General features: G+C 41.3%; 1 protein-coding gene across 1 annotated transcript in view; it reads right to left on the bottom strand.

Moving 5' to 3' along the window:
• Positions 1–17013, bottom strand: part of LOC131725070 (Fc receptor-like protein 5) — a 178718-nt gene that overhangs the window by 86558 nt on the left and 75147 nt on the right. The window contains exon 12 of the mRNA XM_059018552.1: positions 16156–16431. Coding sequence (XP_058874535.1) covers positions 16156–16431 — 276 coding nt within the window. The remainder of the gene's footprint in view (positions 1–16155; positions 16432–17013) is intronic.

Raw genomic sequence — 17013 nt, 5'->3', positions numbered from 1 at the left:
AAATACATAAATAAATAAATAAATAAATAAATAAACCATGTCATATGCTTTGCAATTATCCTCAAAAATATTAAGCAGGTTAGTTAGACACGATCTCCCTTTCCTAAAACCATGCTGACTGTCTCCCAGGATACTGTTACCATATAGGTAATTTTCCATTTTGGATCTTATTATAGTTTACATAAGTTTACATATAATAGAAGTCAAGCTTATTGGTCTGTAGTTACCTGGTTCGGTTTTGTCTCAGCAACCATAGATGATGATAGTTTCTTATTGGGTCTGGACTACTCTCGTGACCCACCCACACTTATCCACATGCACAGGAGAGGTTTGTGTCATGTGGGGAAGTGGTACCAAACACGTCACGGCGCACTTGTACACAGTTATCAATTAAATCTTTGTCCAACAAGTCAAAAAGGTATGTAGGCAACAGTAGACTTAACAGGTAACAATACTGTAGCGTGCACGGGGCTGTCATGGCTGGTAGGTGACACAATCTAAACATAAAGACATAAGCCCGATATCTGCTCCTGCAAGGGAGCCCGGCTCTTTTGTACAGCGGGATTGCCGCTATCTTCAAAGCGGGAGGTCCTGCGTTCGTGTCCAACCTCAGACTGCGAGAAGCCCCTGGTTGCAGGAACCACGGTTCTCCACATTGGTGTTCCCCCGGCATGCACTTGGAAGCCTGTAGCCTGGTTAGGGCAGACTTGAGGCTGGCAGGGGAGTCTGGAGTGCACAGGGGTAAGGGTCAGGGCTGGTAGGTGACGCAATCAAATATGAAGACATAAGCCATAAGCCTGATACCAGCTCCTGCAGGGAGACGGCTCTTTTGGGCAGCGGTATCAGTGCTACGGTTCAGAGCGGGAGGTCCCATCTCCGCCTGTGAGAACCACAGTTCTGCTCAATACATTGTAAAATCATTTTTCGTGTTCACAAGTCTCTTCATTTACCGCAAAAGTTATGCTTTGCTAGTTTAGAAACACTTTTTTTTATTAAAAAATGCTGATGCTTTTGTTAGATGCATATCATCACGGATTTATGTTAAAACCAAATCAGTTGTTATAGCTAATGTAAATCTAATCCATCTAATAAGAAAGCAATTTTTCATTAATATGTCAAAGGTTTGGACTACTCAGGTCTGCTGTCTTAGGTTTCTTAATACAGCAATTTTTGGTGTTAAGAGATTGTTTCTAATAATTAGACTTGTTTTTCAACTACAGCGCAGTGGCACAGCGGGCTAAGGCCTGGGCTTTTCAAAGACCTCATGTTGCAAGTTCAAACAACAGTAATTTTTTTTGTGTGTGTGTGTGCGATATGTGCTGTTTTAAAACATAAATAAATTGTTTAATATAAAAGGTATGGATATCAAACTGCTTGCATTCCCTGGTTTATTTTGATGTTGACCAACATGTGAAATCACATGATTGGTACATGTCCAGTTATTTAGCTGATGCGCCAGGGAGGCAAAATAAGCTGATCCCTGGAGCCAGCATTACACTTCAGCCATTAACACCAGACAGAAGGATATCTACATCATCATATGGAAGGAAACGTAAATGGATGGAGACGCATATGGATCACATTAGTTTACTGTAAAGCTACGTCTTAGTTGGTGCTTATCTTGGCGAGAGCCGAGTTCAAATCAGCATGAAGTTTTAACATCTACTCTCGTGTAATGGAAATCATGAAGATCTGGATACGTCCAGTGACTGCTGTGAATAGTGCAGCTGGCAACAAGGGAAAGACCTTGTGACAGCCTGGAGAGACAGCTGACAGGAGGAAAGAGACCCCATTGGGGCTGGTAAGGGTTAGCTACCCTTGTCGGCAGTATCCAGCTCTGTGTTTACAGGATGCTGGAGACACCCGCCCAAGGCTTCTAAGAAATTAAAGAGAAAAATACCCCTAGAGTCTGCGAGAGCGGGGGCGGAAGATGACTCAACGTTGGACAACACGGTTAACTACTTAGGAACGGAAACGGATATGAGTATGGAGAGTACTTCACAAAAGACTAGTTCAAGATCTGCAGTTAACAAAGACATGGAACTCCAGGTTTGTGTCTGCGGCTGGAGCAAGGCGACAACGGTCAGGGGTTTGAAGATTCATCAAGGGAGAATGAAATGCTTGAGGGAGAAGGGACAAGGGCCTCGCATTGATCAGTACTTCTTACGAAGTCAGTCAAGTCAGTCGAATGAAATCCAGCGACAGGAAGCAAACCACAGTTCGCAGGATATCAGCACCCCTGTCATAGATGTGAGGAGGACTTGCATGGACACAGTTAGTGATGAACCTAATGATCCTTGTGAACCCGGTCAGACAAACCAGCATAAGAGAGAAAAGAACCTCAACGGGCACAAGCCTGGAGTTAAATGGCCAAGAGCTTGTGAGAAAACTGCATGGGACACAGTAAACACAGATCTCTGCGTTGCATTGGAAAGATTAAGTGGAACAGTTGAAAAGAAGCTGGATAAATTTGGGGACATCATCTACGCATATGGAAGTGAGAGGTTTGGAGTTGAAAAAAGGAAGGAAAAAGTACAAACTATTCCTGGAAAGTCTAGACGGCAGCAGGAGATTGAACGCTTAGTTAGAGAAAGGAGACAGCTGAGGAACCAATGGAGAAGAGCAGAACAAAGTCAGAAGGAGGGACTCAATCTCTTACAAAGGGTCATAAAAGATAAGCTTGCAACATTGCGCAGAGCTGAGCGCCTACGGAAACGCTACAAAAAGAAGGAGCGTGCGAGAGCTAACTTTTATAAAGACCCATTCAAATTTGTAAAGAAGTTATTCACCAGTGAGAAGAATGGCACACTAAAAGCATCTAAGGTTGAGCTGGAGAGATATTTGGAGGAAACACATACAGATTCAAAAAGGCAGGAGCCTATGTCAATTCCGTCAGACATCCCACCTATCAATCCACCAGAATACCAAATGGAGGACTGTGCACCTAAGTGGAAAGAAATAGAGCAAGCTGTGAAAAAAGCAAGGGCTTCATCATCTCCAGGGCCTAATGGAGTTCCGTACAGAGTGTACAAGAGTGCTTCAGGAGTTCTACGAATTCTGTGGAAATTGATGAAAGTGGCATGGGAAAAACAGGTTGTACCAAGAGCATGGCGCCGAGCAGGTGGAGTCTTTATACCTAAAGAAAAAGATTCTACAAGCATCAGTCAGTTTCGTCCCATTTCCCTATTAAACGTAGAAGGCAAGATTTTCTTCAGCATTATTGCTCAGAGATTGTCAGCTTACCTATTAAAGAACTGCTTCATTGACACTTCAATACAAAAAGCGGGCATTCCAGGTTTCCCAGGTTGCTTAGAACACATCAATGTGATCTGGCAACAAATTCAATCAGCTAAAAAGGAGAGGAAGGAGCTCCATGTGACATTCCTGGATTTGGCTAATGCATATGGTTCAGTGCCACATGAACTACTTTGGGCAGCATTTGATTTTTTCAGTGTACCGATGACAATAACAAATTTAGTGAAAGCCTATTTTGGAGATTTGCAATTCAGTTTTTCAACTTCAGAATTCAGCACTACATGGCAATGCCTAGAGGTTGGAATAATGGCAGGATGCACCATTTCTCCACTGGCTTTTACCATGGCAATGGAAGTAATCATTAGGGCATCAAAATGGGTAGTAGGAGGAGAGCGCTTGGCTTCTGGAATGCGACTACCACCAATTCGAGCATACATGGATGACATGACAACCATGACTACAACAGTAGCCTGCACTAATCGATTATTGGGCAAATTAACCAATAACATTGAATGGGCACGAATGCAATTCAAGCCCACTAAATCAAGGAGCATCTCTATAATTAAAGGCAAAGTAGTAGATAAAACATTCTTCATTAATGGTGAGGCAATACCAACAGTGTCTGAGAAGCCAGTGAAGAGTCTTGGGAGATGGTACGACGGGGATCTAAAGGACACAGTTCGTGTGGGAGAAGTTAGACAACAAGCAGTGGAAGGGTTGAAGAGCATAGACAGCTGCGCTCTACCAGGTAAACTAAAACTCTGGTGCTTTCAGTTTGGTCTACTGCCGAGGTTGCTGTGGCCACTGACTGTGTACGAGGTTTCTTTGACAACAGTAGAGAAGCTGGAAGCTTTAATCAGTTCATACATCAGGAAATGGTTGGGAGTTCCACGCTGCCTCAGCAGAGTGGGACTTTATGGTAAAGGAATACTGCAGCTACCAGTCTCTGCTCTAACCGAGGAGTTTAAGTGCGCCAAGGTCAGACTGGAAATGACATTAGTAGAGTCACGCGATAAATGCGTAAGGGAGGCAGCACCTGTGTTGAAAACTGGAAGAAAGTGGGCGGCAAAGAAAGCTGTGGAAGATGCAAAGGCTGCCCTTCGAATTGGTGATATCATGGGGCAAGTTCAGCATGGAAGAGGGGGTCTTGGTTTCAGTTCAACTCCTCCTACATGGCACAAGGCGGCCCCAGCTCAAAGAAGGAAGCTGGTAGTCAACGAGGTGCAAAAGCAGGAGGAGAGGATGAGGTGTATAAAGGCCATTTCCCAGGCCAAACAGGGAGAATGGATGAGATGGGAGAGTGTGGAACAACGCAAGATTGGCTGGCAAGACCTATGGTCAATGGAACAGAGCAGGATCAGTTTCCTCATCAGGTCAACATATGATGTTCTCCCATCACCACAGAACCTAAACCTCTGGGTAGGAGAGGATCCCTCATGTCCTTTGTGTTCATCACCTGCAACATTAAGGCACATTTTGACAGGATGTAAGGTGGCTCTTAGCCAAGGACGGTTTACTTGGCGCCATGACCAGGTGCTGCGATGTTTGGCCTTAGCATTGGAAGACAAGCGTAACATGACCAATAAGTTGCCACCTGTTCCATCAAAACATTACACACAAAAGACAACATTCCTCCGCCCAGGAGAGCAACCACCAAGAAAAGGTGTTAAAACCAATCCTCGCCCAGGACAACTGGAAGCTGCTAGAGACTGGAATATGCTGGCAGATGTTGGTCAACGGCTTATTTTTCCACCTGAGATTGCCACCACTAACCTTCGACCAGATATTGTCTTGTGGTCTGGATCAGCACGCCTTGTTCACCTGGTAGAGTTAACAGTGCCATGGGAGGATGCTGTAGATGAGGCGTATGAGAGGAAGAAACTGCGGTATGCTGAACTAGCCACTGAAGCGGAACAGCGAGGATGGAGAGTTCGGGTTTACCCAGTGGAAGTGGGTTGTCGAGGATTTGTGGCACACTCTACAACCCGGTTTCTCAGAGACGTCGGATTCAGTGGCCAAGAGTTGCGTCGCACAGTGAAGAACTTATCTGAAGCAGCAGAGAGGAGCAGCAACTGGCTGTGGTTGAGACGGAAAGATTCTGGCTGGGGACAGGTAAGTAAGCTGGGCTGAGTTGAGTGGGGGACGGAGGGGGGTGATGCTGGGACGCCAGAATCACCGTCGAGCCCTCTTGAGGTGTCGTGGGCTAGTCGACGAAACACTGAGGATGGAAGGTGCCCACTTGAAAACCCCAGAGATGTACCCTACTTAGCTCAATCCAGACGGTTGTCATGCTGATGCGCTGGGGAGGCCGCACTTTGGTTGATCCCCGGAGCCAGCATCGCAGCCGTTGTGTGTGCTGATGCGCCAGGGAGGCAAAATAAGCTGATCCCTGGAGCCAGCATTACACTTCAGCCATTAACACCAGACAGAAGGATATCTACATCATCATATGGAAGGAAACGTAAATGGATGGAGACGCATATGGATCACATTAGTTTACTGTAAAGCTACGTCTTAGTTGGTGCTTATCTTGGCGAGAGCCGAGTTCAAATCAGCATGAAGTTTTAACATCTACTCTCGTGTAATGGAAATCATTTTTCAGTTTGAAAAGTCGCTACACACTATTAAACAGTAAGAAACAGAAGAGGAAGAAGGAGAGTAACACTTTTCAGAAGTTTCTTATCTTCTTATGTTCTTAATACAACACACCCCTTCCAACGGTTAGGAAACTTAATTATATTACCATTAATATCTATAATAATGACTTTTTGCTACCTCAAACCCCCAATACTTTGAAAGTTCAAATACATGTTGAAGGTGTATCATTAATAATACAGAACACCACTAGTAGAATAAAGCAGTTTATTGACTAAAGGATAGCTTATGAATACATACATTGTTCAGTAATGCACTTCAAGTTACACTGTGCAATCAAGCAATCTATTAAATAAATGAATTAAATCAAACAATCAATGAATAATCCATTTGTTTTGAGGTCTTAGAAAATACCCCAGTCAATGGTCATTTTCTGTAAACTACAGCCGCAGTTTGAACAGATATTCACAGTAGTTCTAAGACAATGCATTCAGGCTGATCTTTAGCAGGACAGTGCAATACTATTGCAGTTCCACTCCAGTGTGCTGCACACGGCTGCAGAGCTCAATCCTCTCTGCTGACTGCTCCTGATCCTGATCCGAGGTTTTCCTGAGACAGATGTCAGAGACACACAAGGAGGGCTCAGAGTTTAACTGCAGCAATAACAAAAGCTTTAAAGGATGATGACACTTCTAGGCTTCAGATCAATCAAGTCCCATTGAAATCACAGAGTGCATTTCAGGGTAAGGAGCAGCTGTGTATCAACTGTAAAGACACTCTGTGGAGGCAGCAGCTTTGTGACATTACTGATGAAAGGGTTATTTTTTTAAATACCCTGGATTGAACTTGAATCAAAGAATAATGATTATGAATCTTTATCATCTGGAAACCAAAAAAGCCAAATTAACCCAATACAGCATTTCAGGACACAGGTCAAAGTGAAGGTGAGTTTGCAAGAGGGATTCTTAAAGAGCGAATCAGAAAGTTTCCATCTCCATTTTCAGTGCTGTAAAGGATGATGACAGGTAGAGATAGCGAGTGCTGCCCCCCTGTCTGTACACATACTGGTCAATACTGACTTACCGTGATGTACCGCCAGCAATACACAGGGAACCTGGAAAACAAATATGCAGATTGATTTCAGTTTGTTTCTTATAATTGTGTTATATGTGTTTATATAAACTTGCTAAATGTTTATTTTGGACACTGTAAATTAGCTGTGTATATTTAATGAGGAAATCATTCTTTTTTAATGAACTATCCCTAAGACTGGGGTGTGCTGTTCACACTGTAGAAATCACAGGAAGAAGCCTGCATGTGTGCTGTGACAGGCCAGGTGAAATGTGTGCACTGACTGGGAGTCTCACCTTGGATCCTGCAGTATTGAAGGAGCAGCAGAGTGAACACAATGAAATGAATCAGAGTGAAGCTCACTCTGTAGCCAATAGCAACAGCGCTGTGCCAGGACGCTGGGGGAAGGAAGGTACAGTATGAGTGTGTGCGAGTGACTTCCATACACCTTGACTGAGCTGATAGGGATTCAAGAACATTACCCTGCTCACACTTGCTCTATAGGAACAGCCTTCAGCCACTCTGTCACTCCAATGGCTGTCTGCTGGAACTGCATTTTATCTGAACCATAATTTTAATCACTCAATTAACACTAATTAGGCTAAATCAGTATGTTTTCATTTTATTGTTTGTCAAAAAGTGGAAAATTATTTTAAATGTAATTAAACCTAATGTAAAACAAACATTAGTGGGTAACATACACTACTGAATATAGTATAGAACCAGAGTCAGTACAGTGTATTTGTTTCCAATCCAATGTGTTGATATTGCTGGCAATTCTGTGATCTGTTTATTAAGGGTTCTATACTGGGAATATAATGATACCTATTATAATCTATGAGATCACTTTCAATCATCAAGTCAGTTATGAAAAGTTTCTGATCTTACTTTGCACTTCAATGTGTAGCTCCTGGCTGCTCTTCTTCACTCCCTGTGACTCCACAGCACACGTGTAGCTCCCAGTGTGGCTCTTCTCAGTGCTGGCTATGCTGTACAGTGCAGAGTCAGTGCTGTTAGTCACAGGCTCCCCGTCTCTCACAATGGTGTAGTGGAGTTGAGGGCGGGGGGTTTTGTTCACTGCTGCCTCACAGGTCAGGTTAAGAGCCTCTCCCTCCTTCACTGTGGCTCCTGGAGAGGCTGTCAGAGTCACCCAGGAGAACAGCTCTGACACAAGACAACAAGGACAGTCAGAGTTTGACTGTCACAAAAATTGGATCTACAACTTTAACGGCCATACAGAGAGATTATATACTGAATGTTCATTGTGTGCTAAGAGTAATCCCACATATGAGCCCACAGTCTTACCTGTATAGAAAGAGGCACGGTGTCATAGCCACTGACTGTGCGTAAGACACACATCACCAACATGGAGCATTTTGACTACAGTGAAGCACTTTTATTCTCTGGAGAGCAGCCCCGAGATGGGACAAATGGAACACCAGGCTCAGGGGGTAGAAAGGGAGTTAATCGGGCACCTCCTTACAGAAGCCAAGGGTCACCACAGAAGACCAGGAGACAATGTTGGGGCCAGCTGGCACCAGACAACAGGGTGTCTGGGTTGGTGAGGGCAGCCCTGTCCATCTAGTCCTTGACTGGGGCTGGCTGAGCTTCAACATTCCATCCGACCCACGCGGGATGGAGTTAATCAAGGAGGGAGGTGGACGGTGGTGGCCATGTGTGTTTTGCACAAGGGAAGAGGTGTGTGGCAGGGCGGACGGGTAAATAGTGTGATGTGTTAGTTGTGTAAATGCACATTTGGCAGAGATGGGGTTAAATATATCCCTGCCACAGTCACAGGTGTGGCCATTCTCTAATTAGGTAATTGAGTGCTATTTGGGGAATGGCCATGTATATAAAGAAAGGAAAACCCCTTTGTTGGGAAGGGTTAGTTTAAGGGAAAGGCTGAGAGCAGCATGTTGTGTTTTCGGCATGGGCACCGGGACAGCACAGCTTGGGTGCAAATCTGATTTGTGTTTGTTTAAATCTTTTGTTCATTTTTATGTTCCTGTATTGCTAATAAAAGTGTGCATCAGCACTTAAACTTGAGTTTTTGGTCTCTGGTAACCAGCCTTGGCCGTGACACTACCCTTTCACAGACCTGAAAGCAGTTACTGTGCACTTTCACCCCCCTAATGCAATGAGTGAACTACAGCCCATGGACCAGGGGGTTATTCCTGCTTCAAATCCTGGTACAGAACATTTCTACTAAGAGAGATGAGTGCATGGACAGCAGCAACCATAATCCAGGTGGACATTCTGCAAGCCATGCAATTCACACGCAGTGCATGGGAGTAGATGTCAGAAACATGTGAACTACTTTAAACATGCTGGATGGTGTGCAGAAAATGGTGGTCAAGAGAATGAGATGCTGTCTGTTAGAGAGGAATGCGATACACTGGGAATATCATAAACAAAACTGGAGGAAATTGAATTTGAATAAAACCAAGCCTCTTCATGAGCAACTATGAGTGATGAGGACATTATTGAACCAGTGACATTGACAGTGACGGGGACAGGATGAGGACATTTCTGGTGATGAGGACGTAGAAGGCACAGAACCAGTTACCCCTTCACTGGATGAGTTCAGAAAGGCAATCACAAATTCACACAGTCATTACCTGGAACTGGTTAACAAGATTGAAACAGCATGCATTGAGAAAAGCACGAAAAAGCTGAAGCAATCTACTCTGGACATTTATTACAAAAGCAGAGACATGTAATTACTGTATTCAACTTGCAAGTGTATATATATATATATATATATATATATATATTTTTAATATTAACTACCATAAAGTTGCACAATATATTGTGAGGGATTGGTTAAAGAAAATGAGGAAAATGTGAAAAGACAACGTAAACCAACTGGATGGTAAACAAAGAAAATAATGTAAACTGTTTGGGATCAAAAATGAAGTCGGGTTAAACAATACATTTTGTAAATAATAACTATGTGTTAAATAAGGGAAAGTAAAAATAAATAAGTTTGGTTTAAAATAAATACTTACTATTGTGTAGAGACAATACTCGGGGGGCGCTAGGACCAGGTGGAAGCTACTGGAGTCAGGGTTGGCTCCAGTTCAAATTAATTATTCATTTAATGATTTGTCAATTGTTTAACGATGTAATTGGTTACCATTTAAAATGTCTGTGAGGGTTTGGTTCGGGAGCTGGAAAGTGACGTTCGGGAGCTGGATTACTATTATTATTATTATTATTATTATTATTATTATTATTATTATTGTTATTGTTTATTATTATTACTGTGAAACTGGACAGCAAACTATTGGTATAAGGTATCTGGACTACAATTTGGACTGTGATTTGGTTTTGGAGACGAGGTATCAGGATTAGCCTGCCTCGCTATTAGTTAGGTAAAGCATCTGTTTAGATAGGACCCGAGATCAGGTTAGGTTTGGTTTTCTTTATTTTTCTTTTGTTGTTGTAAATAATAAACACTCGCTACAGCGTTTTCTCACATCCTGGTTGTCAAGTGTTTATTTTAAGAAGGAACACCTGTGGCAAAGAAGGCAATCCGTCACAACATATAGGCAAAAAATATGATATCATTATTTATAAAATAAAACTTGAAACAAATGATTCTGCATTGTGATTTAGCAGTGCTTGTATTGTTTTGTCAGACTGCTTGTGGTCTTGCAGAGCTCAGCACCGGACTCTAGTCTGCACAGAACGTGCTCCTCTCTGAGAAAAACAAAGTTTCTTCAGGGGACAACTTCTGATAAAAAACAAACAAACAAAAATACCTGCAGTAAGATGTTCAAATGGGCAAAAAGAAACTAAACAGTACAGCCAAGAGAGGGTGAAAAGACCACAAAACAAAGGCAAGCAAAACATGAGTGAACTTTCATACCTACCAACATTTACTTTAATAATTGATATCCATCCAGAGCCTCTTTATTGCTATATCTGGTATGGCCTCCTGTGGATTTGTACAAATTCAAGACATCTTGGCAGAACACAATATCAGAAAGCTCTGCCCTTGATAGGGGCCCTGTTACTTTAGCACCTTAAATTAGTAATACACTAATACAGTTGACCTGGACTCCAATATTAATGTAGCAGAGAGACATTACAGACAGAGAAGAGGGTGATGTTCGAGTGAACCTACCTCTCACTGACACCCGCACCTCTGCGGAGTCACCAGAGTAAGTGGAGGAGTTCCACATCGCACTGCACTTGTAGGACCCCTCGTCACTCTTTGAAACACGATCCACACTCAGCTCTGTGTTATTCGGGGACTGAATCTCTTCATTATCTTTAAAAAAGACAATCCTAGAAAATGTATAATTTGTGCGGACACGACACCTTAGAGTCAGAGAGTCTCCCTCAATCACAGGCTGGGGGGGCGTCTGCAGAATCACCCATGTATCTGAAAAGACAGAAAGAGTTCAGATCAACAGGGCTGAAAGACAGGTCAGGATTGAGGAGTCTGCAGGATCACCCATTGATCTGAAAAGACAGAAAGAGTTCAGATCAGTAGGGCTGAGAGACGGGTCAGGATTGACCACTGACTGGAGGGAACTGACAGTTTTACACAAACACACCTGCATCACCACCACTACACTCTCACCATCTCTCCCTCCTCATCCACTTTCTCTCTTTCACTCTCATTTTCTCTTGGGTGACCTTATTCGTAGACATGAAGTTAATTTCCACTGTTCTGCTGATGATACTCAGTTTTACTTGTCCCTCAGACAGGGCTGTGTGTATCTGCTGCTAACATTTTGAATACCTGTCTTGCTGACATCAAGAACCGGATGTTTTAATAACTTTTTAATGTTAAATTCAGACAAAACAGAAGTCATGATACTGGGACCTAATAAAAATACACATTTGGTTTGTTTTATTTGATGGACTGTACAGATTTTAGGGCAGATGTAAAAAACTTAGGTATTATATTTGATATAGACCTCTCTTTCGAAGCACTCATTAAAAATGTTACAAAAATTTTCATTTAAGAAACATTGCAAGACTGAGTTATTCTCTCTAGGCAGGATGCAGAGAGATTAGGGCATGCGTTTATATTATTATTTATTTCTTAGCAGACACCCTTATCCAGGGCGACTTACAATTGTTACAAGAAATCACATTATTTCACATTATACAGATATCACATCATTTTTACATACAATTACCCATTTATAGAGTTGGGTTTTTACTGAAGCAATCTAGGTAAAGTACCTTGCTCAAAGGTACAACAGCAGTGTCCCCCACTGGGGATTGAACCCACAACCCTCTGGTCAAGAGTCCAGAGCCCTAACCACTACTCCACACTGCTGACCTCTCTTTCGAAGCACTCATTACAAATGTTACAAAAATGTTTTTTCATTTAAGAAATATTGCAAGACAGAGTTATTCTCTCTAGGCAGGATGCAGAGAGATTAATGCATGCTTTTATATCCTCTAGGGTTGATTATTACAATGGTCTTTTTATTGGGACTAGCCACAACATGATTTCTCACCTCCAACTTGTACAAAATGCTGCTGCTAGAATTTTAACTCTGGTCAAGAGGTGAGAGCATATCACCCCCATGCTGGCATCCTTGCATTGGCTCCCTGTTAGTTTTAGAATAGAGGTTACGGTGTTGCTGTTAACTTATAAGGCTTTAAATGGTCTTGCTCCTCCATACCGAATAGGAGGCACTTTTTTACACGGAGAATTGTGAAGGTCTGGAACCAACTCCCCAGTAATGTTGTTGAAGCTGACGCCCTGGGATCCTTCAAGAAGCTGCTTGATGAGATTCTGGGATCAATAAGCTACTAACAACCAAACTAGCAAGATGGGCTGAATGGGGCCTCCTCTCGTTTGTAAACTTTCTTATGAAACCCTATGTCCCTAATCGCCCGCTCTGATCACTGGATGCTGGGTTACTGTCTGTACCTATTCAGAAACAAAACCTCGGGTAGTAGATCTTTTAGTTATATGGCACTTAAATTATGGAACAAATTGCCTATCACAATTAGAGAAGCCCCTTCAGCCGATGCTGTCAAATCTAGCCTAAAAAAACATTTTTATAGTTTGGCATTCTCATCTACATGAGCTGATATTCTCCTGTCTCCACATTTGCTGTTGCTCTTTTTAAAACTAGATTAAAACACATTTTTATAAGTAAGCAATAAGGCACGACAGGGTGTGGGATATACTCGTGACTTATAACGCACCCGGGGAGTGTGGATATTAGAGTATATCCCACACCCTGAAGTGCCTTATTGCGCTTATTAAATGGATCAACCTACATTACAAAAAAAACCCCAAAAAACGTAAAAACAAGTTTTAATTAACAAAAAAGTCATTTTTCTTAAATATCCTTCCACCTCTGCCTGACCTTAGAAAAAATAGTCAATTAGAACATAAAGAAACCAAAAATGCATTAATTAAAAAATAATTTCAGCTGTTGAATTGAACATTGCCATTGAAAGTGCAGTTTTGATTCGTTACACTTCTTGTAATTCTTGGTTTATTCATTACATTTTAAAGTAAAATATTACTGTCCATTTTCATCATGACACAGCACAAATGAGTCTGCCTTTAAATCACACAGACCCTTCCTCACAAGACCTGCAATAGTATCAGGTGAGAGTGCGTGTTTTTTTTTTTTAAATCATCCTTTGTTATCTGGGGTAGTAACAGGAGGCATCCATACCAGATTTGTGCTACAGCTTCACAGTGGCGAGAAAGACATTATTTGCATGGAATACCCGGCCAGTGTTAAGAAACAATTTAAAACAATGCAGGGCACAGCAGAAGACATGATACCATTGTACCTGGACACATTTAAAAGGTATTACAGGAATTGTCGAGATGAATCAGATCACACAGCTGCACAGGGGGTGGGTAGTTCATATGTAAAAAAATAATGTGATATCTTGTAACAATTGTAAGTCACCCTGGATAAGGGCGTCTGCTAAGAAATAAATAAATAAATAAATAAATAAATAAATAAATAATACTGAAGAATGGACAGACCGGGAGCAGCGGCAACAAAACATCTTTAACCCCAAAGTCTCTTTTAAGAGGGACCCAAATCTTTTGTGAAAGTTTAAGAGATATTTTTAAAACTATTTATTTTCAAAATGGGATAGGGAAACGCCGTAGTTCAGGGAGAAGGAACAGAGCGATCAGAATGACGAGTTTTGAATTTATTTGAACACTTAATACTTTTGCTTTTTTTCACTGCTTTAATTAATCATTGGTGTCCGATTCAGATTCATTCAATATCTCATGTACACTTCAGTTACCCAAAAGTTCAACATTTACATAAATCTCGTCGGTCATGTTTATTGCGATAAATTCCAATATGTCTAGTGGCGTATGGATATCTGCCAGTGATTTGCCCGTTTTTGAAGAAAAGTGCCGACCCAGGGTGATATGCTGTAATATCAACACCCCCATTTGACCTGTTTTGACCAATCAGGATAGAGTATTTAAAATACCCATTTTATAATATAGCTTATATATCTTAACTTTTTTACCCTTATATATCCTAACTTTTTTTTTTTTATTTATTTTTTTCATATTTTACTGTTTTGTTTTTATTCTGTTCCTTTTTTACTGCTTGTTGTTGTTGTTGTAATAGGTATTGTTTCTATCCTTGTAAAGCGCTTTGTGGCGACCTGTCGTGAAAGGCGCTATATAAAAATAAAATGGATTGATTGATTGATTGATTAATTAATTCTAACCTTATCTGTGATTACCGATTTTTACACCTGCATCAGTGAAAGTGCTCCTTCTGTAGACGGAATTCCATCAAAATGGCCTCCATTCCTATGATTCGTGTAGAAAAACCCCAAAATATGGGGGGGAGGACGGTAATGTTTCTGCACGTACTTGATGACTTGTGACCTTTTAGTATATTTTGCTCCTGTTGAACTGTAACTTGATTGAGACCATAGACACCTATTTGTCACCTCGACTTTTTTTGCTCTGTGTAAACACACTATTATTCTATGTTATGGTTTTGCTTATAAATGATTTAAAATGTAAAAAAGCAAAGTCATTCATAAGACGGCATGAGTCCAACATTAAAAATAAATAAATTAATTAATAAGTAAATAGAGACCCACAATAAAACTCACCGTACACGAACATTGGTTTGACCCACCATAGTCCGCTCTGCACTACTTACAACAGCTAACGTTCACAGCAGTGTGACTGCAACAGAAGATGGGCAGTTTGGATGCTACAAAAAATGATTAATTAAATATAGGCTAGGTAATTGTTGGTTTAGTTTGTTTTATTCTCTATTAATTAAATTCTATTCAGACGGTTATTTATGTATTTATTTATTTTTTAAATAAGGATATTAGTAGGTTCGTGTTGCTGCAAAGCCATGAACGGGTTTAAGTTCAACAACAACTCTAAATAAAATGTTACTGCTTAAGCACTGGTAATAATTGCACAATAACACAATCCCGTTTTTACTTTAGAAATGCTTTTTCATTAAAAACTTGTTGTTCTTTGTTAAAATTAACTTTCAGCTTTCATATTGAAGCTTGTTGTGTACAACTCCTTCAAGCAAACCAAGGAGGAATTTGCCCCAGGAGTTTCAGTCAAAATGATCATTGGCCACTTTCACCCACGCACCCGTGACTGACTAATCATCATTTATTCAATTTACGGCTACAGCCACATTCCCACATGTGTTCTGGCAGGGAGGAATTTAACCCCTTCCCTGCCAATTCAACAGAGAGGAACCAGACTAGGATCACGCTGCAAATATGGATTGAAGGAACTGAATTTATTTAGCCTAGAATAAAGAAGAATCAGGGGGCATTTGATTGAGGTCTGTAAGATCTTAAAAGGCGTTGGCATAGTTAACCCTAACCAATACTTTAAGCGTAGTACAGAAACCAGGACCAGAGGAAAATGAAGTGGAGATAGACATGCTATACGCAGAGAGTGGTGAGGGGGTGGAATGGGTACAAGTAATTACAGCAGATCTAGATACGTACAGCAGGTACAGTATATTCATTTTTTCTGATAATTTTAAACCGTTTTTCAGTATGGATGAAGCACAAGTATTTATATTATTAGAATTTGCAATTTAACTTTTTATTTCTAATACACCGAGAGCAAACCTAAAAGGAAGCCATTATGTGTTAAATGCATAAGCAGAGAATTACAAAAAAAAAACATGTTACCTACCTATCTAACCTACCAGAGTGCATTATTCTACAGTGTGGTTAAATATTACTTTAATGAAAATGACTTACTGGACATAGTTAGGTTGACAGCATTACTGCGCTCCTGTCCAGACTCACACCAGTACACTCCACTGTGGTTATACTGAGCGGTACTGATTGTGCAGCTGTCCCCATCTCTCCTGTTGTATTGATCATTGCACCATACCTCTTCATGTCCGTCTCTGTACTGTTTAAACCTCCAGCCAGCAGAGCCCCCCTCCACCTCACAGCTCAGGGTGACTGTCTCTCCTGTGAATATCTGTGTCCAGGCAGGATGCAGGGTCAGGACAGCCTTGGGACGAACCTCTGAAAAAGAGAAGTGGACAGGATTAGGGGACACGTTCCCCTGTCATAGAGAAGGGAAAGAGTTTTTAAATTCTGAAGGAGGAGATAGCATCTAGTCTCCTCTCCAGTAGTATTTCTGGAGTGATTGCAGTCTCCTTTCAGAGGCTCGCTAACTTCACCAAATCTATACATCAAATGAAAAGTGCAACCTGCGCTTTCAGCTTCTGAGAGGTCCTGTTTATTAGTGAAGAGGAATTCACTGTTGTGTGACTCCATAAATAAAAAAAAAACAGAAAGAAGTTACAAAACTGAATACTTGAGGATCCACTCTCAACACAAGTAAAGACATAATTCTGAGCACAAACATTATACGTATCTGTGCTCAAATGATTATGTTAAAATGTATTTTTCTGATTAGTGAGTTGAGTATCTCAGCTGAACTACTCCATTACTAAGGTCTGGAGAGGTTACAGATCAAGCAAGACTTCCTGAAGGGATCAATTCTCCTTTTAAAATGGAATGTTTGGATGCTGCATGCTGATTGGCTGTTGAGGAATTTTAACCTGCAGATATACAGTATAGTACACTGCATGACGAACTTAT

This window comes from Acipenser ruthenus, chromosome 60, assembly GCF_902713425.1.
Source record: "Acipenser ruthenus chromosome 60, fAciRut3.2 maternal haplotype, whole genome shotgun sequence".
NCBI lineage: Eukaryota > Metazoa > Chordata > Actinopteri > Acipenseriformes > Acipenseridae > Acipenser > Acipenser ruthenus.
This window is presented reverse-complemented; position numbering and strand designations above follow the sequence as displayed.